This window comes from Camelina sativa, chromosome 17 (assembly GCF_030686135.1).
Source record: "Camelina sativa cultivar CO46 ecotype springtype chromosome 17, ASM3068613v1".
NCBI classification, from domain to species: domain Eukaryota; kingdom Viridiplantae; phylum Streptophyta; class Magnoliopsida; order Brassicales; family Brassicaceae; genus Camelina; species Camelina sativa.
In genome coordinates this window covers 17,247,459-17,271,453 of record NC_141896.1, presented here as the reverse complement: position 1 = coordinate 17,271,453, position 23,995 = coordinate 17,247,459, and the positions used below count along the sequence as shown (strand labels likewise).

General features: G+C 32.6%; 4 protein-coding genes and 1 long non-coding RNA gene across 8 annotated transcripts; 4 read left to right on the top strand and 1 right to left on the bottom strand.

The window, feature by feature from the left end:
* Positions 1-596: 596 nt before the first annotated feature.
* On the bottom strand, positions 597-9,312 carry LOC104756961 (adenylate isopentenyltransferase 6, chloroplastic-like). 4 transcript variants are annotated; one of them, XR_015585813.1, is made up of 2 exons: positions 9,089-9,312; positions 597-1,047 (listed from the first exon to the last, which is right to left on the bottom strand). XR_015585813.1 is itself a non-coding variant. In XM_087493952.1 (2 exons), exon 2 carries the CDS (start codon positions 6,875-6,877, stop codon positions 5,840-5,842), a length of 1,038 nt encoding a protein of 345 aa, XP_087350078.1. In that variant the 5' UTR covers positions 6,878-6,988; positions 9,089-9,278; the 3' UTR covers positions 5,749-5,839. The 4 variants fall into 4 exon arrangements, 1 of the variants encoding a protein (XP_087350078.1); XR_015585812.1 differs by having other exon boundaries at positions 597-954; XR_015585814.1 differs by lacking the exon at positions 9,089-9,312 and adding an exon at positions 1,152-2,213.
* Positions 9,313-10,306: 994 nt separating this feature from the next.
* Positions 10,307-12,614, top strand: LOC104756960 (uncharacterized). Its single transcript, XM_010479628.3, has 6 exons — positions 10,307-10,559; positions 10,733-10,865; positions 10,961-11,064; positions 11,155-11,326; positions 11,447-11,587; positions 11,965-12,614. The coding sequence occupies exons 1-6, from the start codon at positions 10,396-10,398 to the stop codon at positions 12,331-12,333; spliced, it is 1,083 nt and encodes a 360-aa protein (XP_010477930.1). The 5' UTR covers positions 10,307-10,395; the 3' UTR covers positions 12,334-12,614.
* Positions 12,615-15,178: 2,564 nt separating this feature from the next.
* LOC104756958 (uncharacterized) lies at positions 15,179-16,049 on the top strand. The gene has a single exon (XM_010479627.3). It carries the CDS (start codon positions 15,386-15,388, stop codon positions 15,740-15,742), a length of 357 nt encoding a protein of 118 aa, XP_010477929.2. The 5' UTR covers positions 15,179-15,385; the 3' UTR covers positions 15,743-16,049.
* A 2,186-nt stretch (positions 16,050-18,235) lies between these two features.
* LOC104756957 (CLAVATA3/ESR (CLE)-related protein 43-like) lies at positions 18,236-18,939 on the top strand. Its single transcript, XM_010479625.3, has one exon. It carries the CDS (start codon positions 18,374-18,376, stop codon positions 18,665-18,667), a length of 294 nt encoding a protein of 97 aa, XP_010477927.1. The 5' UTR covers positions 18,236-18,373; the 3' UTR covers positions 18,668-18,939.
* Positions 18,940-21,917: 2,978 nt separating this feature from the next.
* LOC147923916 (uncharacterized) lies at positions 21,918-22,685 on the top strand. Its single transcript, XR_015585865.1, has 2 exons — positions 21,918-22,090; positions 22,225-22,685. It is a non-coding gene; the product is annotated as an uncharacterized LOC147923916 (long non-coding RNA).
* The last annotated feature ends 1,310 nt before the right edge of the window (positions 22,686-23,995 follow it).

The window sequence follows — 23,995 nt, the reverse complement described above, 5'->3', positions numbered from 1 at the left end:
TTGGGAGATCAAGAAGCTTGACGCTATGGGTGCCATTATGGCCGAGCTGAATAAGAGTTTAACAGCATTGGGAGAAGGAAGGAAGAAGTAGCATGGAGATTTTAAGGACGTTGTGGAGGAAAACGTCAAGACTGTGAACAGCTTCTTGCTAGAAGGGTGATTTTTTTGTTTTCCAATTAATTACGTAAATTGTGTATTAAAAAACAGTTGTAATTTGTGTGTAAAAATTAAATAAAACTATAATGTATGTTTTAGAGAAAAAAAAACCATCTTATGCTAGTATATGAGTTCTTAAAAACTTTTGCATTTCATATGTGCTCTACCAAAATTTATGTTTTTAGTAGCCAATGTTGTGTTTAAGTTCATTAGGACCTACTAAAGCGACAATTATGGCTGATTATATCAAAGTACGACAAAGGCAGAAGGACATTGTCGAAGAAATTTTCAAAATTAATTGTCGTACTTTGATACAATCGGTCATAATCTCTGCTTTAAAAGACCCCATTGTTTAAACGTGGTTTGCTTAAGTTCCTATGAACCGCATACTCTTAAAAACATACATATGGTAGAGCTGATATATTGCAAAGGTGTTCAAGTACTCATATAAGCATAACATGGTATTTTTCTTCAAATCATACAGAATTTTATTTATTTTTAACATACAACTTTTTTGTTAAGAAAAAAACACATATTTACATTATTTAATTAAAAAAAAAATACTCTTTCAACAAAAAACTATTCACAGTTTCCACACTTTCCTCCACTATGTCTTTCTGCCATATCTCCGAACTACTCCTTCATTCTCCCAAGGCTGCTGAACTCTTATTCAGCTCCGCCATGATAGCCGCCGTGGCATCAAGCCTCTTGATTTCCCAGCCACCTCTTATCAGCTTGATAATTTTCTCTTTCTGCTTCTTCACAAGGTATGCGTTACTGCTCCCTCCTGATCCCCTCCTTCAAAATGGCAGTTAGTGATTTAAACTTCACCAGTTCACCTTTATAGATCCAAAATATTCACATGTTTCTCGGTTTCTTAGTTTCTCTTCCCTGACACACAAGAAATTTTCCAAAAGTAACGTCTTAACAATGAATACTTAATTATTTATACTTAAAAATTAATTTCTCACTGAGGCATCTCTCTTAATTCCCACCTTGACTAATCTCTCTGGAACTTGGAAGCTTCCAATATTTCTCTCATCATCCAAACATTTATATGGGTTGTGGTTTGGACGGTTACAAGTAAGCTGTTTTAAAACATGGGCATGGTCGAAACTTATATGGTTCTCTGGAGCCAGTCCAAAAAACAAATTCCTCGTTATAAGGATGAATAAATAAGGATGCATGCAATGTCAAAAAGTTAATTTGAGTTTACTTTTTTAAAACAAACTAAAAAAACAAACTGTTTTTGGATCTATAAGGTGAAGTTTAAATCACTAACTGCCATTTTGAAGGAGGGGATCAGGAGGGAGTAGTAACGCATACATTCAAATGCTTTTTCAGATAACCCGGAGAGAAATCTGAAGACTCAAACAAACTGTTTTTCTCAATATATATAGATTTTTCTGATTTTGAAACGTTTACTGAAATACATTAATAACCATTTCACAGAATTTGATATGTGTCATTTCCAAGAGTGGGAGCAGGACGGTTACGAAGGAAAGATTCTTAGAAATTGATAATGATATCAAACAGTATAATTTAGCATGTGTAAGAAATTGATTTTCACCATATCATATTTTTTTTCCTACTAATGTCAACAAATGCTTTTTTTAAGAACTGAACTTTTGTTTCAATCGTAAGAGACTAGATGTACTTACGAGGGTGTTTTAAAATCAAAGATATTTTAATGTGATAAATTTGATTAGATTTTGAAATCTATGAAGAAATTATATATTACCTAGAGGCCATAGTTCTACTGAAAAACATCAAGGGCTAGTGTCCTTAATTCTACTGAAAAACATCAAGGGCGAGTCCTAGAGGCCATAGTTCGAGTGTCACTGACTTAAGAGATATATGGAGCTAAATCCATATTAACCTTATTAAACATAAACAAAATTATATTATTCTAATACTAATCTATACTAAATAAAAGTAGAAGCTATAAGTTCCTAAGGCTGTCCACTTAGGATTTTAAACAACTAATCGGAATTCAACATGTCACTAATTATTATTTTATACAATTTCCAGAATTTTCTATATTAAGGTATTTTTTAAACGACCAATCATAATTTGACATGTCATTCATTAACATATTTAAATTTACAGAATTTTTTAGAAAAAAAGAAAATATTAAATTTATGGAAATAAAAGAACTATGTATAATATCCACATCGGCTAGAAAATTTTTAGACAATGGTTCAGAACCAGTATAAATAAGATTAATATGTTTCCAACAACGAATGAGCAGAAAAACTTGATTTATTAGGCTTCCAAGTTTAAAAGTTTTATTCGGTTTGATCCGGTCTTTAGTTGATCAAATTAAAACTTTTAAAAGTTTCAAAAAAAATATTATGATATTTTCAATTTTTAAAAGTTTAAATATTATAAATATTGAAACTTTTAAAAATTCTTAGCTTTTAAAAAGTTTTTAAATATTATAATTTTTAAATTTTAATAGTTTAAATGTTATAAATATTGGAATTTTTAAAAGGTTCAAATATAATATTTCGAAACCTTTTAAAAGTTTAAAATATCATAAATATTGAAACTTCTAAAGTCTTAGCTTTCAAAAGGTTTCAAAATATTATAAGTTTTAAATTTTAAAATTTTCTTAGCTTTTAAAAGATTTTAAAAAATTATAATTTATAAATTTTAAAAGTTTAAAATATTATAAATATTGAAAGTTTTAAAAGAATCAAATATTAAAAATATTTAAACTTCATTGAATGTATTAAAATATTACAATTACTTAACCTCCATAGAAATTTTAAAATATTATATCTATACTAATAAAAAGTTGAAGCTATGAACTCCTAAAGGTGTCCATATAGAATTTAAAAAAACCAATAAGAATTAGATATTTCACTAATAATTTTTTTGTAAATATAGTAGTAATATATATTATTAAGATTTTTTTTAAAAAAAAAGAAAAGTAAAATATATAGAAATAAAAGAATTATGTACAACATCCCACATCGGCTAAAAAATTTTAGACAATAACTGAGAACCTTTATAAATAAAACTAATATGTTTTAAACTATAAATTTATCAGGTTTGCTTGATTTATGTTTATTTATCAGGTTTCCAAATTTACAAGTTTTATTTGATTTAATTTAAATTTAATATTTTAATGGTTTAAATATTTATTATAGAATGTTTAAAAATATTATAAATACCTCCATAAAATTTTTAAAATATTATAACTATTTAAACTCTATAAAAATTTAAAGTGTCATTAATATTTAACTCTAAAAAAATGTTATAAATATTTAAACTACATCTAACGTTTAAAATATTTAAAATATTTAATATCTATTAAAATTTTAAAAGTTTAAGAATTACAAAATATTATATATCAAATTTTTTAATATCTTGAAAATATCTTACTTCTCTCCCTTTGTGCTTTATATCTCTTATGAAATGTAAAACATGTTTTTGTGTATGACTTTACAGATGATTTGATACTTTTGGAGTAATTTTTTTTTTTTTAAGTCTAAGAAAGAAGGATTGACGTCGCAAGACCTTGATTTGATGTTATTTGAGCTTTTAAGAAGAAGGATCGACGAAAAGCACAAATATTGTTTTAACTATACATGTGTTCATATTACTTTCTCTGCAAGTAAGAATTTTGGTTTGAGAAGTTTCAATACGTGTGGATCTAAAACGAATAAGTATATGAATGAAATTATCAATAATTGGATGCATGTGTTGACTATGCTGGTCTTCATGAATTGCACAAATTTTATGAGAAAGTAAATAATTTTGGTCATGGAGTTTGACGGGTTAACAAGTTGTGTGGTAGTCTCAAAAAAGGTTTTTCAGTGGAAGAATGTGAAGAAGTTGACGAGGAAGAGGAAGAAGAAAAGTATAACGAAGAACCGGATGGTAAAAGTAATGATGACAATTACCCTAAAATTTGACAATGAAAATGATAAGAAAGAATATTAAGAATAAGAAAACATTAAAAAAAAAACACAAAGACATATGTGGTAGCGATCAATTAAACATGAGAAAACAAGATAAATTCATGATTCTAAAAATGTTTCCTTTTCTGGTGGTCAAATAAATGGTTTAGGATATGCGATGTCACCAGTTTAATCCGCCTCGCCTGGACGTCGAGTTAAATTCATGAATTTTTGATCAGATTTAATTTTATAATACAACTGATTTTCTATTTTTATACTTTTAAAAATTGTGTATCTGAAATAAAAAATTTGCCTTAATAGTAATTTAAAATTTTTAATAAGATAATATTTCATAACTGTCATCAACTATATATAATCTTCATCAAAATATATCAAATAAATCCACGTGGGTTCAAAACCTAGTATCTTTAAAGATCTGTTATTGTGTGTTTTCCTTTTACTTTAAAAAAAGTGTTTAAAGATATTATTAATTCTAATTTGAAAGTTTATGCTTGTATTATTATTCCAAAATATTAATATATGATGATTGAAAATATAAATTTTGAAAAGCTAAGGTTTTAAGATCTTTGAAAATTGTTGAGCTTTTAAGAACTTTTTTTTTTTGAAAATTGTTGACCAATTAAAGCGGTGATTATAACCAATTTCATCAAAGTACGGAAAAGGAAGAAGGATTTGTGGGTGTAAATGTCAAGATTAATCGATACTTTGATAAAAACAGGTGAAGTAGACGGTTTTGTTTAGAGCCAGTTCAGTTCCAGTACCTGTGCAACCAAGTCGACCAGCTGATCATGTCTGGACTGTTCGAGCAGCTCAGCGCTTACTATGATCCTATAGTAGATTTTAGGCCCATACTTGGGGTTCGGAAGACTATAGGCGTAGAGGAGTTCGATCGGTACTTTAGAGTGTACCCGAGGGAGAGGAACACAGGAGTGTGGGACTTGGGAAGAAAGGCAGCCTACGAGGAGGCTGTTAAGGGCATGAAAGAAAGGACGTGTCTGATTGTGAAGAAGCAGAAAGAGAAGATCATCAAGCTGATAAGAGGCGGTTGGGAGATCAAGAAGCTTGACGCTATGGGTGCTATTATGGCCGAGCTGAATAAGAGTTTAACAACATTGGGAGAAGGAAGGAGTAGCATGGAGATTTTGCAGAAGGACGTTGTGGAGGAAAGCGTCAAGACTGTGAACAGCTTCTTGCTAGGAGGGTAGTTTTTTGTTTTCCAATTAAATATGTAAATTGTGTGTTAAAAAACAGTTGTAATTTGTGTGTAAAAATTAAATAAAACTATAATGTATGTTTTAGAGAAAAAAACCATCTTATGCTTGTATATGAGTTCTTAAAAACTTTTGCATTTCATATGAGCTCTACCAAAATTTATGGTTTTAGTAGCCAATGTTGTGTTTAAGTTCATTAGGACCTACTAAAGCGACAATTATGGCTGATTATATCAAAGTACGACAAAGGAAGAAGGACATTGTCGAAGAAATTTCAAAATTAATTGTCGTACTTTGATACAATTGGTCATAATCTCTGCTTTAAAAGACCCCATTGTTTAAACGTGGCTTGCTTAAGTTCCTATGAACCGCAGACTCTTAAAAACATAAATATGGTAGAGCTGATATATTGCAAAGGTGTTCAAGTACTCACATAAAAGCATAACATGGTATTTTTCTTCAAATCACACATACTTTTATTTATTTTTAACATACATTTTTTTTTTTAAACACACATTCACATTATTTAATTAAAAAAAAAAACTACTCTTGCAACAAGAAACTATTCACAGTTTCCACACTTTCCTCCACCATGTCCTTCTGCCATATCTCCGAACTACTCCTTCCTTCTCCCAAGGCTGCTGAACTCTTATTCAGCTCCGCCATGATAGCCGCCGTGGCATCAAGCCTCTGTATTTCCCAGCCACCTCTTATTAGCTTGATAATTTTCTCTTTCTGCTTCTTAACAAGCAGACATGTCCTCTCTTTCATCCCCTTAACAGCCTCCTCGTAGGCTGCCTTTCTTCCCAAGTCCCACACTCCTGTGTTCCTCTCCCGTGGGTACACTCGGAAGTACCGATCAAACTCCTCTACGCCTATAGTCTTTCGGACCCCAAGTCTGGGCCCTAAATCGACTATAGGGTCATAGAAAGCGGCCAGCTGCTCGAACAGCCCCGACTCGATCATCTTGTCGACTCGGTTGCGCAAGTGCTGGAACAGAATCGGCTCTGAAACATCCACCCAGAAGATGCAGCAGTTGTACCTCAGGTCCGGGCAGATGGTTGAAAGACTCGAGCTAGGAGCGAAAGGATCAATTGTCGGATCAAAACGCTCTGCAAGGAGAGCGTGATTGAATGAGTTGGACCCACCCACTATAATAGGGAGTTTCCCTCTGGAAACAACTTCAGCGATTGACAATGACGCAAAAGAGCGAAACTCTCCTGGGCTAAGTTCACCATCTTCCGGACGAAAGTCACCGAGAAGATGGTGTGGAACTCCACCTTGCTCATGTAGTGGGATGAGATTTGTTGCAATCTCTATCCCACTATATACTTGCATCTTGTCCGAATTTATGATCTCGCCAGAGAAATGTTTGGCGAGATCGACGGAGAGGCGTGACTTGCCAGTGCCGGTAGTACCCGTGATGAGGACCACCTTGTCCTTGGGAGTGTTTGGCCCTGATTTTCCCATGCACATGGTCACTGATCGTGGTCGCTGCGAAATGGTAGTGACGGTGGAAAGGGGAGAACGGAAAAATGATGACAAGGTGATGAATGATGACAAGGTGATGAGTGCTTCCATTTTTTTTTTTGGTAGAGTAGAGATCACGAAACTGAGTTGGCTTTTTTTCTGTTGTTGTTGAAGGAAATTTTTTCGCTTTAACTTAAGCTCTCCCCTAAGTGGTGGTGTAGCCTTCTTATTTATAGTACGTACGTTCATATCAATAATATATATATTTTAACATGTTAGTAAATGCAAATACGTACATGCATGCATATATTAGTGTAGTGTAGACACATAAAGAGAAAATTGTAACTGAAGTATTGGAAATGTGTAATATGATGATTTTGTTTTTAAGCTCATAAACATCTTTGACAAATTATGTCCACTCCATTGCTAATTTCTTTGTTTTTATATATGTATTACTAAGTCAAGCCCGAAAAACAAAGATGCATACGCATGTTTCATGTTTGTCACTCTGACATGCACGAAGAAATTTTGTTTTTTTAGTTTGTTTTACAAAGTAAATTCAAATTAACTTTTTAACATTGCATGTACCCTTATTTATTCATCCTTATAACGAGGAATTTGTTTTTCGGACTGGCTCCAGAGAACCATATAAGTTTCGACCATGCCCATGTTTTAAAACAGCTTACTTGTAACCGTCCAAACCACAACCCATATAAATGTTTGAATGATGAGAGAAATATTGGAAGCTTCCAAGTTCCAGAGAGATTTAGTCAAGGTGGGAATTAAGAGAGATGCCTCAGTGAGAAATTAAATTTTTAGTATAAATAATTAAGTATTCATTGTTAATACGTTACTTTTGAAAAATTTCTTGAGTGTCAGGGAGGAGAAACAGAGTACATGTGAATATTTTGGATTTATAAGGTGAAGTTTAAATCACTAGTGCCATTTTAAAGGAGGGGATCAGGAGGGAGTAGTAACGCATACATTCAAATGCTTTTTCAGATAACCCGGAGAGAAATCTGAAGACTCAAACAAACTGTTTTGGTCAATATATAGTTAAATTTTCTGATTTTGAAACGTTTACTGAAATACATTAATAACCATTTCACAGAATTTGATGTGTCATTTCCAAGAGTGGGAGCAGGACGGTTACGAAGGAACGGTTCTTAGAAATTGATAATGATATCAAACAGTATGATTTAGCATGTGTAAGAAATTGATTTTCACCATATCATATTTTCTAATGTCAACAAATGTTTTTTAAAGAACTGAACTTTTGTTTCAATCGTAAGAGACTAGATGTACTTACTAGCGTGTTTTAAAATCAAAGATATTTTAATGTGATAAATTTGATTAGATTTTCAAATCTACGAAGAAATTATATATTACCTAGCTAGTGTCCTAGATTCTACTGAAAAACATCAAAGACGAGTCCTAGAGGCCATAGATCGAGTGTCACTGACTTAAGAGAATATATGGAGCTAAATCCATATTAATCTTCTTAAACATAAACAAAATTATATTATTTCAATACTAATGTCTTTAAAGATCTGTATTTGTGTGTTTTCCTTTTACTTTTTAAAAAGAGTTTAAAGATATTATAAATTCTAATTTGAAAAAGATATTATAAATTCTAATTTGAAAAAGCATTTGAATGTAAGCGTTACTACTCCCTCCTGATCCCATCCTTTAAAATGGCAGTTAGTGATTTAAACTTCACCTTATAAATCCAAAATATTCACATGTACTCTGTTTCTCCTCCTTGACACGCAAGAAATTTTTTATTATTTCAATACTAATGTCTTTAAAGATCTTTGAAAATTGTTGAGCTTTTAAGAACTTTTTAAATATTTTTGAATTATTAAGAGGTTATGGCCTATGCCCGTATATCCACTTAGGCCAGGAACCAGAACATTTGATATGGTCCTTTCCAAAAAAATTTCCTTCGAACCGACGACTTCTAAACTTTGCTAGAGAGTCTTTACCAGTTGCGTTATTGACGCTTATTTTTTTTTAAAAGAAATTTACAAGATGTTAGAAAAGTATTAAGTTAAAATTGTTTGAAGAGAAACTGAAAGTAACACATGCAAATAAAGTCAATTGTAGAAATATAGATAATTTTGAAATTATGAAAGTGATTGGAAAAACTTGACCAAAATCTTGTTTAGTTAAATATGTAAAATTTTAAGAATACCATCTCATTGACTAACATCTCATGAAAATTTCTCTAAACAAACTTTTTTCAAGACATCATCTTCTCTAATCAATAAATTTTCATAGCTCAACAATTATCAAAAATTTTAACAGCTGTTTACAAATTACCTGCAGCCATCGCGTTCTTTGTGGAGCCTAGATGTTGGTCGACTATCGAGCAAGCTTTGCTCCTTGATTTCTTGTCATAGTGAGCAACACGATTTGTGTCTCTTTACCTCTTTTTTATTTCTAGTACTTTCATTCCGATTTGTTTTTGAAGATTTAAAAGAAAAATGTATGAAACGTTTTTTAGGAAGTTTTCTATTATACTTACATTTTTATACACAAATAGATTTGTTGTTGGGCGATAGAATCTATGTTTTTTGCAACACGCGTAATGGTATGAGTAATGTTGTTTAATTTATTTTATTTTTGTTTTATCTGCAAAATTTTTATATAGAAAGTAAATTTGTCGTTGGACGATAGAATCGATGTTTCTTGCATTGAGAACACGCGTTGCGATGTGAGTAATGTTGTTTTAAATATTTTTTTACAATTTTTTTATAAAAGATAGAAAATAGATTTGTCGTGGAACGATCGATGTTTATTGCATTGCAAATACGTGTTATGATGTGATTAATGTTGTTTTTGTAAATATTTTATAAAAGATAGAAAGTAAATTTGTTGTTGGACAATATAATCGATGTTGAAAGTATTGCGAATGTGTTATGATGTGATTAATGTTGTTTTAATTTTATTTTTTTGATCTACAAATTTATACAATATTTGTATGTAACCAACCGGATGTGCTAGTTTTTAAGTTGTTTTCTTTTTTTAGATCGTAGACTTTGGCATTCTAAATTTACTAGTAGAAAGATGAAAAAAAATATACTTTTTTTTTTGAAACACTGGTGAAAAAAATATACTTATCTTTTAAACTTTGTATATAACTTTGATCCAAGGAACTTACCGTAACATTAACATACGACCTATGGAATTAGGTTACTGGCCGAGAATTAGTGTGTGGTCTAACCATTACTTTAATTACATTTCTTTCACAGAGTTGATCATGAAACCAAATGGAGGTTTAAGCCAATTTAATATTTCAAATACTACAATTTAAATAGTATGAAACAGAAATTGGTAAATGATACAATTCGATCCGACATTTAACGTGTTCGTTATTAAAAAAAAAAAAAAAAAAATTCGTGTAAACCACATTGACTTCTTAAGTTCTAAATTCTAATGGATCAACATTTAAACCGACTCGAGAGTTTTGGTTTTCCGGTTCGATTTCGGTTAAGAGAGTTAGTGTATATATTGGCCTCTCTGTTTTCCAATCAATTTATTACTATATGTGACCCACTCTCGTTGTCACTAGTGGAGTTTCACGCACGCTTCTTACTGGGTAAGGTTATACGCGTACCGTAACATCCATGTCCCGCGCCGCAGGGTATTATTTGCACTCACTTCGTCTTCTGTTTCCCAAATCGACGATCAAATTCAAATCGGCAACCTCCGTATTGATTCCCTCTGCTCCGATTGATTCAATGTCGCTGCTTAACCAACTCTTCAACCGTGGCATCTTTGGCGCCAAATGGTATCTCCTCCTTCTTCTTCTTCTTCTTATTATTAAACGTTTATCTCGTTTAGGATCTGGGTTTTGATTTGAAGAAGCTAGGGTTCTTCAAAAAGTTGTTCAATTTGAAGTTAGAGACTATCATTTTGATCGATCGTCCACAAAATTTGAGAAATTGAAGTAATTTTTAACAGCAAGACAAGCTTGAATCTGGCAATTGCTCGGATGAAGTTGCTGCAAAACAAGAGAGATATGCAGCTTAAGCATATGAAGAAGGAGATAGCTCAGTTCTTGCAAGCTGGACAAGAACCTATAGCTCGAATCAGGGTTCGTTCATTTTTATACCATCCCAGTTTGATTTTGTGTATGTTAGTTCTTACAATGAACAATCACGTTGTTTATGTTCTTGTTTGAGAGATTAGGTGGAGCATGTGATCAGAGAACTGAATTTATGGGCTGCTTATGAGATACTGGAGCTGTTCTGCGAGTTTGTACTTGCTCGTGTTCCAATTCTTGAAAGTGAAAAGTGAGTCTTTGGTTTTCATATGTGATGGGAGTTTACAATACGGATTAGTTGGGATGATCCTTAATATGTTATGTGTGTTTCTTTGTATAGGGAATGCCCTAGAGAGTTGAGAGAGGCTGTTGCTAGTATTATCTTTGCTGCTCCAAGGTGCTCTGAAGTGCCTGATCTTGTGCAAATTAAGAATCTGTTTGGTACAAAATATGGAAAAGAATTTATCATGGTTGCTTCTGAGCTTCGTCCGGATTCTGGTGTCAATCGTACTGTTAGTATACTTGGGGGGGCTAGTTTCTTCCTTATTTATGTTTTTGTGTACATATATCTAGAGAACTGCACTCTTGAATGAAGTGTTTTACTAGTTGGATTGTTTTACCTTTTTGGTCAGATCATTGAAAAGCTTTCTCCAACTAGTCCATCGGGAGAAGCAAGGCTCAAGATGTTGAAGGATATTGCGCAGGAGTACAGTTTGAATTGGGATTCTTCTGCCACGGTAGCAGAGTTCATGAAGAGTCATGAAGATCTACTGGTACTATTCTCTGAACTTAGACTTTTCAGTTTACGGGGAAGTTAGTCAGTTACATTCACATGCATCAGACTCCTAAATCAGATGTGAACTTTGAATCTTTGATACTACTCAGCTGTGTCACTGAGGAAAAAAAAAGTGGTTTCCCTAAATGGAAGCAGCATGACATTGATTTGGAAACTACAACTCCAAATGTGCTGCCCACTATTTCTATACCCGTCCGATCATAACTTTATATATCTGCATAGCAATGAGTTGATAATCTTCTGATGCCTAGTTATTATTGTACACGAATGCTGAGTTTGCTTTGATTTAGGAAATGCTTTACCAAATGAAGTTGGTATATAAAGTTGATAGTTTTGTTCTAACGTCATTTGTAGGGGGGAGCTAAGCAAATGCATCGTCAAGATGGTATCTCTGAACCTCAGCCATCCCAGCACGGCTACACTCAGTCTTCAGTTTCTAGGGAAGTTGAAAGTCTGCCTGCAGAGGCCACACAGAGATTCCAAAAGCTTCAAGCTCAAAACCCAGCGAGCAAAAACATGTCATCATCTAAATTGACTTCACCTTCTCAAGTACCTCCTGATACTAGACGGGATCAGACTGACGTAATGGAGAGAGCTCGGGCTGCTCTAGCTAGCGCTGATCGTGCAACAGCAGCTGCTCGTGCTGCAGCGCAACTAGTGAATGTATCTTATGGGGTTACTGGACCCACAGTAGCAGCAACAGAAGGGAAATCCTTGACATGAATGTAGTTGCTACGTCATATTTGTGAATAAAAGCAATTGTATTTGCTTCATAGTTCATACAGTGTGAGAAGGATAACGTTGTTTTCTTGGGTGCATGCATAGGTTTGGGAATGAGTATGCTAAAGTGTTGTGACTTGTGATTCTTTTGTAACTTATCTTTTTTAGGGTGTTTGGTCAACTAAACTCGGGTGGATTCTGTAGTCAATCTCTCAATGGTGTTAAATGTGACCACCGTATCAACCATACAGATATAACTTTTTAGTTTGCCAGTTTTACAAAAACTATGCAGAAAAAAACAACATTATTATGTAAAATTCGCATTTACTGTCTTAACTCTTTAGGCTCCCAGAAGCATCCTAATGCAAATCTCTCTTACTATATACGTAACTCTCACTAGTCTATGTTCTATAGATTTCAATATTTCATTCACAACAAAACCTTAAACATAACAAGTCGCAACAAAAACACCATCCCTTGTTTATCTATAGTTTTGTCTCTCCATCACATCTGCGTCTGCACGCTCCTTCATACGACAATTCACTGATAGCTTCAACACAAATCTGCCACGTATGTCATCTTCTTTGCTCTTAGATTTTATCCAATATTCAAGAACATCTAGTTATGTCTTTTAGATACTGTGTTTGTACTGTCTATTCAAACATTAATGTGACACATCCTCTGTTTTTTTTTTCTTTCAAAACATAAAGAGAGTAAAGCTGGGACTTGACTATGAAGTCTCAGCTTCAAACGCAGTGAAGGGTCTGACAGATCGTCCTTAAGGTTTTACATCTTCAACAAGAACGGGAGGAAGTACTTCACCGTCCAGGGAGGAGGTTCTTGTTAGAAGTGTGATATTTTAACAAGAAAAAATGCTTACATGCATAATGACAAGAATCCGAAAATCATCATCAAAGCTACTACCATTGAGGGCCTTTGATTTTTGAGATATTTAACAATTATACCACATTTGAAACTCAAACTTTTCCAATGTACCACATTCTTAAATCTTTTTTCAATCTACCATAAATCTTTTTTCAATCTACCAAATCTGCTCATCCAAAATGACTAGTGTATCCTCCATTTGTTTGACTAAAAAACAAAATGTTTCTTTGTTTTTTATTAACTCTTTAACTTTAACTTTAACTCTCTCTCTCTTCGCTTCCATTCTCCTTCTCAATTTTCACGTTAACTCTCTCTCTTTGCTTCCGTTCTTCTTCTCTATTTTCTTTCGCTCTTTTTTTTTTTTTTTTTTTTTTTTCATACACCGGCGAAAAAGAGAGTGAACCAGTGAGTGGAAGAAGAAGAGAATCAGTAACCGCCATGTCTTCATCTGGTTCTTCTCAGCCTGGTTCTTCTCGGAGCTCTTCTTACCACCGCCGTCGCCGGAGCTCTTTCGTCAGAGCTCTTTCGCCGGACAAACCGGAACCGCCAGATCGCCTCCTCATATATATCTCTTGGCCCTTGCTTTTTAGTTCTGTTGCTGGTCTTACTTTCACTACTGGATCTGACCGTTCGTCGTTGGCATAGTCTTCCGCTTCTCTTTGCAAGATCGATAGACCAATTAAACGCATCAGGTTGTCCACTATAATCTTATCGTGGACAAGTTATTTTACAAAGACAATACTTTATTTACTCGATAGACAAGTTTTACACTTGTCCACAATGTCCACTTGTCCTCTATTAAATTTGTCATGCACTAGATAATTCACAAAAATTTCTAATAAACAACATTTTTATTAACTCAGTGGACCAGTTTTAAACTCGCACTAAGGAGAGACAACTAATCCTTTATTTATTTATGTTCTAGACAAGTAATTTAAGCTAATGGACAAGTTTGTACTCCTCAAATTGTCTACGAAATTTGTCATATTAGCAGAAGGGCAAAAACGTCATTTTATCTTACATTTATGGTAGATCAGAAAAGAAATCTTGATTGTGGTATATTTAGAAAGTTTTGTGGAAAATGTGGTACATTAAACAAAATTCCCTTGATTTTTTTTTTTTGGATTTTGCAAATAAATAAATAAATAAATAAAATCATGTACCATTTTCTAAAACTCATAAAAGTGGGGTTTTAGATTTTATTAAAGAATTTGTAGAAAACTGTCAAAATCTAGATTCCCTATACTTTAGGGAAACTACCTTTTCTATGATTTTGACACATAATTAAATGGTTTTTGAAAAACAAAAAAAAAAAAAAAAAAACCATCCTAAAAACAACTACTACCATTAAGACCTTAATTTCAATGAGTTCATAGACATATTTTTATTATTGACCCAAGTCAAACTTGCTGCATTACGAAAGCCCTCTTATTTCTTCACCGGCCATAGGATATAAAACGTACTTGAGTGGAAAAATTTATGTATTCAATCAAACAAAGCGAAAAAAAGAAAAAGAAAATAAGAATATAATGATGATATATTCACATCGATCGTCATGGACCGTGTGCGTGTGACTGTGTGAGAAAAAGGTCCACTTACGACTTGGCCCTTCGGAGACACACAATCTCAACTCGTCCTTTCCAAACATTAACAATTTTTTTTTTGTGCTCAATTTTGTCTCTTTCTCATGTACGTTAGGTCTACTTCCTTGTCCAGGTGGGATCTCCACTATTTTCTAATATCATTTCCCACTTCTAAAGTACTCTAACGAATCTCTTCTTTTTTTTCTTTTTCTTCTTTTTACATCATAAGAAACAACAGAAGGAAAAAAAAAAAAAAAGTACGTGCGGAAGTTTCAATTCTGCTGGGCGGCATTTTGATTATTTCAACACATTAAAAAGAAAAAACTCGAGTTTATATAATTATTCTGGTGAACCACTCTCTCCTCAAAGATATTTGTATCAAAAAGTAATGGAGGACACGTAGGGCCGAATGAACAGACAGATGGTGTGTGATTAAGCAACTGTATTCTCTCTCTCTCTTCCATGTCCTAAACCTATGTCTCCATACATACACATTCTCTACAAAAACTCATTTCCTCTTCGGATCCCTCCTTTAAATAGCGTATCCTTCTCTCCCTTCACTCAAACATACATTAATCATATTCTATATGAAGAGGGAGAGGAAGAGACAAGGACCGGAGGAGAAGGAGGAGGAGGAGAAGAAGGAAGAGAGGAAGATGGAGGTGGTGGTGGTAGATGCATTGGCTGCAGCAGCAACGGTGGCTGCGGCTGCGGCGGTGAAGGATGAGGAGGAATTGTGGGGGATGAGGCTCAAGGCGGGAGATGGTGTGGTCGATGAGCTGATGACTTGGAGCACCGTTTGGTTGCCTTCATGTTGGGACGTTGAGTTCGTTGAGAAAAATTATGAAGTTTTGTATAATGATGTTGTGTGGGACGATGATCTTTGGAATTTGAACACTTCTTCCACTCAGCTTCCTCCTTTAGATAACATAAGACAAGATTGAACGTTTTTTTCCAATCGGTTCGGTTATGGAGATCATCTTTTTCGGTTTTCGTATGAACCATGCATATTGTAATCAAAATTACTTGTTTTGATTTGGTATGGTTTCATTTTAAACTTTTAGTCTTTAGATCATAAACTTTTTTTGTCAAAAGAAAAGTATTACCTAATTTGAGGACTTTTTCTCAACTTGGTTTTGGCTTTTCTCTTGGTTTAGTATAAGTTTTTGGTTTTCTCCCGGTTCAGCAAACCGAACTAAGGTTCTTTATGAATTTGGATCCTTTTTATAGATGTACACCTGTTGATTTTCATTTTTTGGATCCTATCTTTGCCCGACATGAATCCTGGTTAGGTTGGTTCTTAGAAGCAGCCACACTGTTCTACTAAACTAGACTCTATATATCTTTGTTCGGATGGTAGAAGTTCGAAACGAATGAAAATTGGATTCACGGTTCATAATTTCCATACCACTATAGGGTACGTAGACATTAACAAACACAATAAATAGGTTTAAAATTTTCCATAAAATTTAAAAAATACATTTGGGAAAAAAAAAAGCCACATGGAGGAGAAAAATCTAGAAGTCGGGTGGCTTGTAGGCATTGAAATCGATATGACGACTTTAGTTGCATTTTTGCATACGTTGGTTGTACTCAAACATCTCTGGTAACATGTTTAGTTATTTTGTAGAGATGTCTTATAATTCATGGGTTCGATTCTAGGATTAAACAGAATAAATACCCAATGTTATCCCTTTTACAAAAAAAAAAAAAACATGTTTACTTAGCTCTAATTTTACTCTGTGTTTTTCCATATGCGTAGTCGTCATGTAATTCCTAAAGTGTAGTTTTAAGATAAATATAGAGGTAAGTAAGTTTCTAAACTGATATGGAAGTCAAAATATTTAAAACTGAACAAATAAAATAATGTCTGGGATCAAAGGGAGAACGGAGAGTAAAAGGACAAAATAAATTTGAGACAACGACAAGAAGAAAATGGCGAAAGAAGTTGAATCAGAAGACAAAATTCTAGTTTCTTGTTTTTTACTGCTTTCTCGATTATTAATCAAACTCAAAATGAATCGAACATATATACATATATATAGAATATCTGAATATGTAGCATGCATGAAATAGTCCTCACACTCTCGTTTTTTTTTTTTTTTTTACTATCCTCACAACAGTGATAGAAAAGTGGCAACTATTTTCAACCACCAAACTCTTATTTAAATCTCTGGAGTACCACATTTTTAGTAATTTAATATTTCCATTTCTTTTAAGTATATAGTTTAACTGAGTTATCGTAGATGCTACAATAAATGTGAGAGACTGGATCATCTCTATGTTCATTTCGGGGAAGAGATTTTACCCAAGAAATAGGTCTCATGGACCTGCGAAGACGGGACTGCTTACTGAATCAAATTATTGCTATCAGCTAGCCCAAATTGTTATATAGACAATCCAAATTTGATATTGGATCTCTCTTCAAATCAATTTTACATTTGCTTTTTCTATCATTATTCTTCTTGTTAGACATACCCATGTGACCAATTGACTCCTTACCCAAAACATATACGTATATATATATCCCTGTTTGTCAAGAAATTTGTATATCATTTGTTTTACTACACTTTAACGAAGTTTAAAACTACCATATACTAATTTGTTTCATTTAGACAACATAATTTGTTTATTCTGTTGTAAAAAAATCATTTTACATTACAGAAAACGTTTTGCGTGATTAGAATATCAACATTGCTACTTCGCCTCCATCGATCGTTATGTCTTCTTCAAATTTGATCACCGACACACTTAAACGTAGGTTGAGCAAGCTTCTTCGTTTTGCTTTCTATAGCTACTATGTTTCCACTTTTGTTGTATACATTTTCTTCTTTACATCTCCATCGGGTAGCTAAAAAAATCAATATATGGTCTGCCTAATAAATTGCATCCATTCAATTCCCAACGCTACGAAAATGGCACCTATCTTGGGAATGCAACTCATGATTATCATCTTCTTTTTTTTTGCATACATTTCTTGTTGGACCACTTCATTGTTTTTAAAACAATGAATCATAATTTAAAAAATTTGGACCATCTAACCGAGGAATAAACAGAGAATATCTAAGGAACATGCATGTGACAAGAAACCCAAATCAGTAAATCTAAAACATAATTGAGCAAATGTGATATACGTACTGCCAAAAAAAAAACGTATATTAACTTTTCCTTGTAAATTACAACACATTGTATAGGTTATTTCGTTGTATATTTATACATAACAGCTATTTCAATTATAGATAGAGAGATATATATGTGTGAACAAAAAAAAAAAAGAACAAAGCAGTGACATAGAAAACGACAGATACAGAGACTCGATCACTCAAATTACAAATGACTCAATGACACAGCACGCCCGTCATCTTCCCTCCGGGCTGCGCCTGCTCCACCACATTAAAACATAGAGAGGGACTAGTTAGAAAGAGAGAAAGATTTGGAGTTGTCTCATCTCATGTCTGAATATAACAATCTCTGACCGTTCTTGTCATATCAAGAAAACAAAATAATCTCTCACGTTCGTTATTTCTTTTTTTCCCTCATCGAAACATTCTCTCTTTCTTCATCTCCGTTTCTGTATGGGTTGTCGAGATATTCTGTTGACTTTCTCCGTCGCTCTCTTACTCATATCTCTGTTCCAGATCTGGCTTTTCCGGGAAGGACGACAAGTTCCGGAACTATCGGAAGACCAACTCGGAAAAGACAGAAAAGCCCTGCTCGCGTCCAAGAACAACAAGGACGACGACGATGTTCATCAACGACTCTATCAAAGGTATTTTAAGGGAAGATCTTTTGGTGTAAACAACACAAATTCTTCCTTTGAAGATTCCAATAGAAGGATCCCTAGTTCCCCTGATCGCCTTCATAACTAGTTAGTTCGTCGTGCCTTGTTTAGCTTTTTCTATATTCTTTTGGACTCTTGCCTCATTTTGTTAGCATGTATTATTCGTAAAATTGCTATCTAGATATACTGGTAAGAAACGAGAGCATTTTGTTTTTTCTTGGCATTGGGATCAAAGGAATGTGCATACGGTAAATGTAATAAACTCCGGAACGTTTTTTTTTTTTTTTTTTTTTTGGTGATCGGTTATTGCATATGTACACACTTGATGAGAAATAAATTTTTATGGAAATTATTACGGTATTATGATCAGTTATACGCACCTTCACACTTTGATTATCTGGTTCATTCATATCCGTGTTTTCTATTAATTTGATCAAACTTGACAGTGTTTCAAGTAGAGAAACATTAAGTCATCATTCACTCCCACTTTAGCTACAATGAAAATCTTTGTTTTTTCTTTAACATCCATGCTAGCTAGATGCATGACATTTTTAATATATCGTCATTAATAAATCTTCTTGATTCATTTATCTTGTTTCATAACATTTACGATTGAGTTTTGTGGGCAGTTTTCTAATATGGAGTATATATATATCCGAATTAAAAACAGAAGAAAAAATGATGAACTAAAAGTAAATGATCTTTGGTATCTACTCCACTAATAATTGACACTTTCTTTCATATATATGGAAATATTTATTGAAGAAGTGTGTGTATATATGCTCTGCTGATTTCTCATTTATCAGATTTAGGTAAATTGTTTGGGACTCTTTAATTTTTCACAAATTTATGTTTTTTTAGTTGTGGTTCCATGAAGACTAAAAAAAAATGAAATTTAAAAATGCAAGTGTAAGTTTCTGTATCAGCAAGTTATCCACATTATGTTTACCACTAAATAGTAGTAAGTGGAGCTGACGGCATTAAGCTTGCCATCACAAAATTCAAAATAGAGAATAGGAGAATTAATAATTGAATATCCAAAACCTCTACAGGAGAAAGAAAGACAAGACGAAGGCATTCATTTGAAAAAAATAAAGGTTGGTAAGCTAATAATATTAAAGGTTGTCGTGACGAAGGACCCACTTAAATTGACGTGATCACGCTCAAAGTTTGTATCTCATCAACGTTAAAAATTTGCCAGAAAAAGGAAAGTCTTCGATGAGAGAGTCTGTAACAAAAAAAGGGTCAACTAGTGTTGAACATCGAATCAGTAATAGTTGTTAGTAATAAAAACATATTACAAACATGATAAACAATGAACCATGGGACACGTGTGGTTCTTGTCGCGATATTTTATGTCAAGGCTTGTGGGTGGATCGTCGATCCTGTGAGTGGATCAATACGTTAGATGGGATCGCGATCGGGGGGATGAGTTCAGGGTCAAAAGTAAACGTCAAATAAGTGTATAGAATTAGAATAACGCGCACAAACTAGTTAATCAAATTAAATTTTATAGATCATTAAATTAAATGCTAACATTTTTATATTCTCACAAACTACATTTAATTCGGTGGAAACAGTTTTACGTACGCCCTCAAAATCAGCTAGACAATTTTTTAGAAAAAGTAATAAATTAGATTAGTACTCGTGCTATAGCACAGGTTGAAATTCTTTTTATATATATTATTTTAATATAATTTATATGATTGTTTTTAATAGATTTTTTAGATAAAATATTATGTTTCAGAGGTTTAGCATGGTAAACTAATAAACGATTGTCATTTCTATTTTGGAGTATTTTCGGTATGAATATGAGCAATGTCGATAATGGTGAAAGGAAAATTGGATGATTTATATCGAAAGTTTAGAAGATTCTCATTAAGAATTTATTTTTAATTGAAGATTTTATTCCTTTGTTATACTTCATAGTATATTTTATCATCTCTAATAAGTTGGTTAAAAATATGGTCTAGCAAAAAATCTGCCGAAAATAAATTTGAAATATTCTCTTTAAGATTTCGGAAACAATGTGATTCCGAAAAAATAAATTTGCTTGATTCTCTAAAAGATTTTTGGGAACAATGTACTTCCGAAAATAAATTTCGGTTGAACCGACTGTTAATCTTGTAACCAATTAATCTATCAATTTGGAATATTCTTAATAAGATTTTCGGTAACCATTTTTTTTTTTTTTTGGACAAATTCGGTAACCAATTTAATCTATCAATTTCGAATACCTTTTAAGATTTTTGGAAACAATTAAGGTTGCACTCACTATTTAACTTGTAACCAATTAATCTATTAATTAATTAATGTATAACCTATTTGTAACCACTTATTAAAATTATATATATTATCTACAAAACAATGTTGTGTACTTCCGTTTTATTACAAAGGGGATTGTAAACTCACTACAAGAAAACATGGTTAAATACTACTAAATTTCCTACCAAAGTTTTGGTAAGACAAATTTCCTACCAAAAACTTACAATTATTTTACAAAAAACAGTTATCGAAGGAAATTGAGAGGAAAATTCCTACGAAATATAATTGTGAGAAATTCGTAGGAAATTTCCTACAAAAATCTTTCAAAACGTAAAATCGTAGAAAATTTTGTAGGAAAATGGAACGAATTAAATAGGAAAAAAAGGGTTAGGAATTTGGTAAGAATATTTCTTTCTAATTTCCTACGAAAAATATACCGAAGATATTTTGTACGAAACTCGTAGAAACATTTCCTTCCAATTTCTTACGAAATATGTTTCCTTCCAAATTCCTACTGATTGAAGAAATAATTTCTACCAACTTCCTACAAAAAAGTTAGTTGTAGGAAAATTGTAAGTTTTATTTATTAAATTCATTTACTTATAAATTTAAAATCACATATATATATATATATATATATATTTAAAGTAAATATATATTACAAAATAATTTTTTTATCTATTTAATTATAAATTTAAATCTCTACTACTTATAGTTCTAGTTTTGTTTTAGAAAATCAATAAACTTTTTCAAACTTAATCCTTAAAGTTTTAAATTAAGTCATTTTCTTAATCCCAAAACACTAACCAAAGAATTTATTTATTTAACTCAAATATGTGAAGATTATTTTCAAATAAAATTTTAAAACAAACATACTGGTTTCCATTAAAATTCCTATAATTAAGGTTTTCTAACACATTAATATATTAATTAGTGAAAGCTTCTTATTGGCTAATATACTGAAACAAGGATTGCACTGTCCACCGTTGATATATTGAATGAATCCAACGGCCTATATCTTCTTCTTCCTTTCTCTCTTCTTCTCCTATGTCTGTCTCTTCTACTTCACCGATGAAACACAAGTTTCTTTAGTTTTTTTTTTACTCATGTCGTCAATTTCAGTCTTGTGACAAACGAGATGATGATGAACAAAGAATTCACAAGTACTTTTCGAGCCGTCGTTCACCACCATCACATCTCGAAGCTTCCGCTGCCGTTCACCACCATATCTCGATCCTCTACAGCTGTGGGTTCTCTCAATGCCACGATTTCGATCTATTAGACTATTACCTTATTTTTGTTTAGTTTTTTCATTTCGTTGAGTTGATGGAATTGATCGATTTCATATTCGATGTTTCTGTGTTTTTGTTTGTGTTTCAGATTTGGATCTGAGAAAAAATGACTGAGCCGACAACCTCTGGATCTGGTGAAAGAGGGTTTGCCTGAGCCGACAACCTTTGTATCTGCCGTGGTGGTTTTCACCGGTCCGGTTTGAAAGGTCTTTTGCCGGTGTTGGTTGGAGGGGATAGATTCTCGCCGGGTCTTTCCAAGCCGCCGTGTCTACCGCAAAGCCGTGGCCTTGAATCCGCCGGAGCTAATGCCCTGACTCTCTGCCTCCGGTTATACAGCAAGACCCGAGCCCCCGATATGATTCCGGCGAGATTTTCCGATTGCTTCCGTTTTGTAACTGTGTCCTCATTGTAATCGGCCCAGCCCTAGCCCATTAAGGGATCTTAATTTTAATATATATATATATAAAAAGTTAAAATTGTATGGATCGTAAAACTGTATTTGGGATTATATATTGTTTCAATTGTTAATAAATTTTGAATTTATAAAAATGCAAAACTAACTGGAAAATTAATTGGGGGTTTGATTTAGAAAAAAGAATGAAGTTTTGGTAGGAAAAATGAATGAAGCTTTGGTAGGAAAATAGTATTAAATTTTCGAAGGAATTTGGAGTGAAATATTTGGAAGGAAAACTAAAGGAAATAATTAGAAGGAAAACCGAAGGAAATAGTATCCTTTGAATATATCGAAGGAAAATAGACGATACTGTCTTTCACTGTTCTTTCTTTTTTCCTACGAGATTTCCTTCGAAAATAGTTTTGTAGGAATTTTGAAAGATATTTCCTTCCAAATTCTCACTAATTTTGATTTCCTTCGGGCTATTTCCTCCTTCGTTTTTCGTAGGAAAATGGTAAGAAACAACGGTTTCTTACTAATTTCCTTCGATTTCTATGGTAGGAAATCAATCATTTCCTTGTAGTGACTGTAATCTTAAATAGTTGACAAAAAAACTGTTAATCTTAAATACGAAAAGAAAAGAAGATAAACAAATTTTATTGATAAAATTAAAACCACAAGAACTTTTACATCTTACTAACTACAAAGAAACAAATTTAGCTAACAATCACACGAATTATATATTAACCCAATTTTGTGTGTCAAAAGAAAAAAAAAATAGTGTAAGTGTTCATATTTTTTTCCTTCAATAATTGGGGTCGGCTTTTCGAAGTAGCCTGTTCAAGATAAACTTGGATAAAATTGCGAAAAAAACTATCTCGACATTTTCTTCTGTTGGTTTGGTAAAGTGTACGTAATTAGAAAAAATAGCTCTTAAGAAAATTATATTGAAAAAATGCATTAGTTGACATATGGAAATGAATTAGTTTAGTATTTATTTGGAATTAATCAACGTGAGTATACTATATTAACAGATTACTTTTTGTTTATGCAGAGAATGTATGTTTATTGGAAGAATATGCTTTTATTTGGTTAAACTAGAATATGACCCGTGCTAGAACACGGATTGAAATTTATTTATTTTGTTTATTTGATAATTTTTATTTAAAACAACGTATATGTGATTATTTTATTTGTTTTAAAAAAAAATTTCTGGATGGAATATTATGCCATGAAATCATATACTAAATATGATTTATGAAAATAACATCTATTTTGTAAGATATACTCTAGTATATCTAGATTTTAATCTGCGGTATAACGTTGATTAAGTTGTGTGATAAAAAAAAATAATTTTTTTTTGTTAATTTTATTTGATTTGTTTAGTTTTTAAAATTATATATTAAATTTTGATTATTAATTTTATGACTTAACCTATAGTATAGCTCATATTTATTTTAGGACC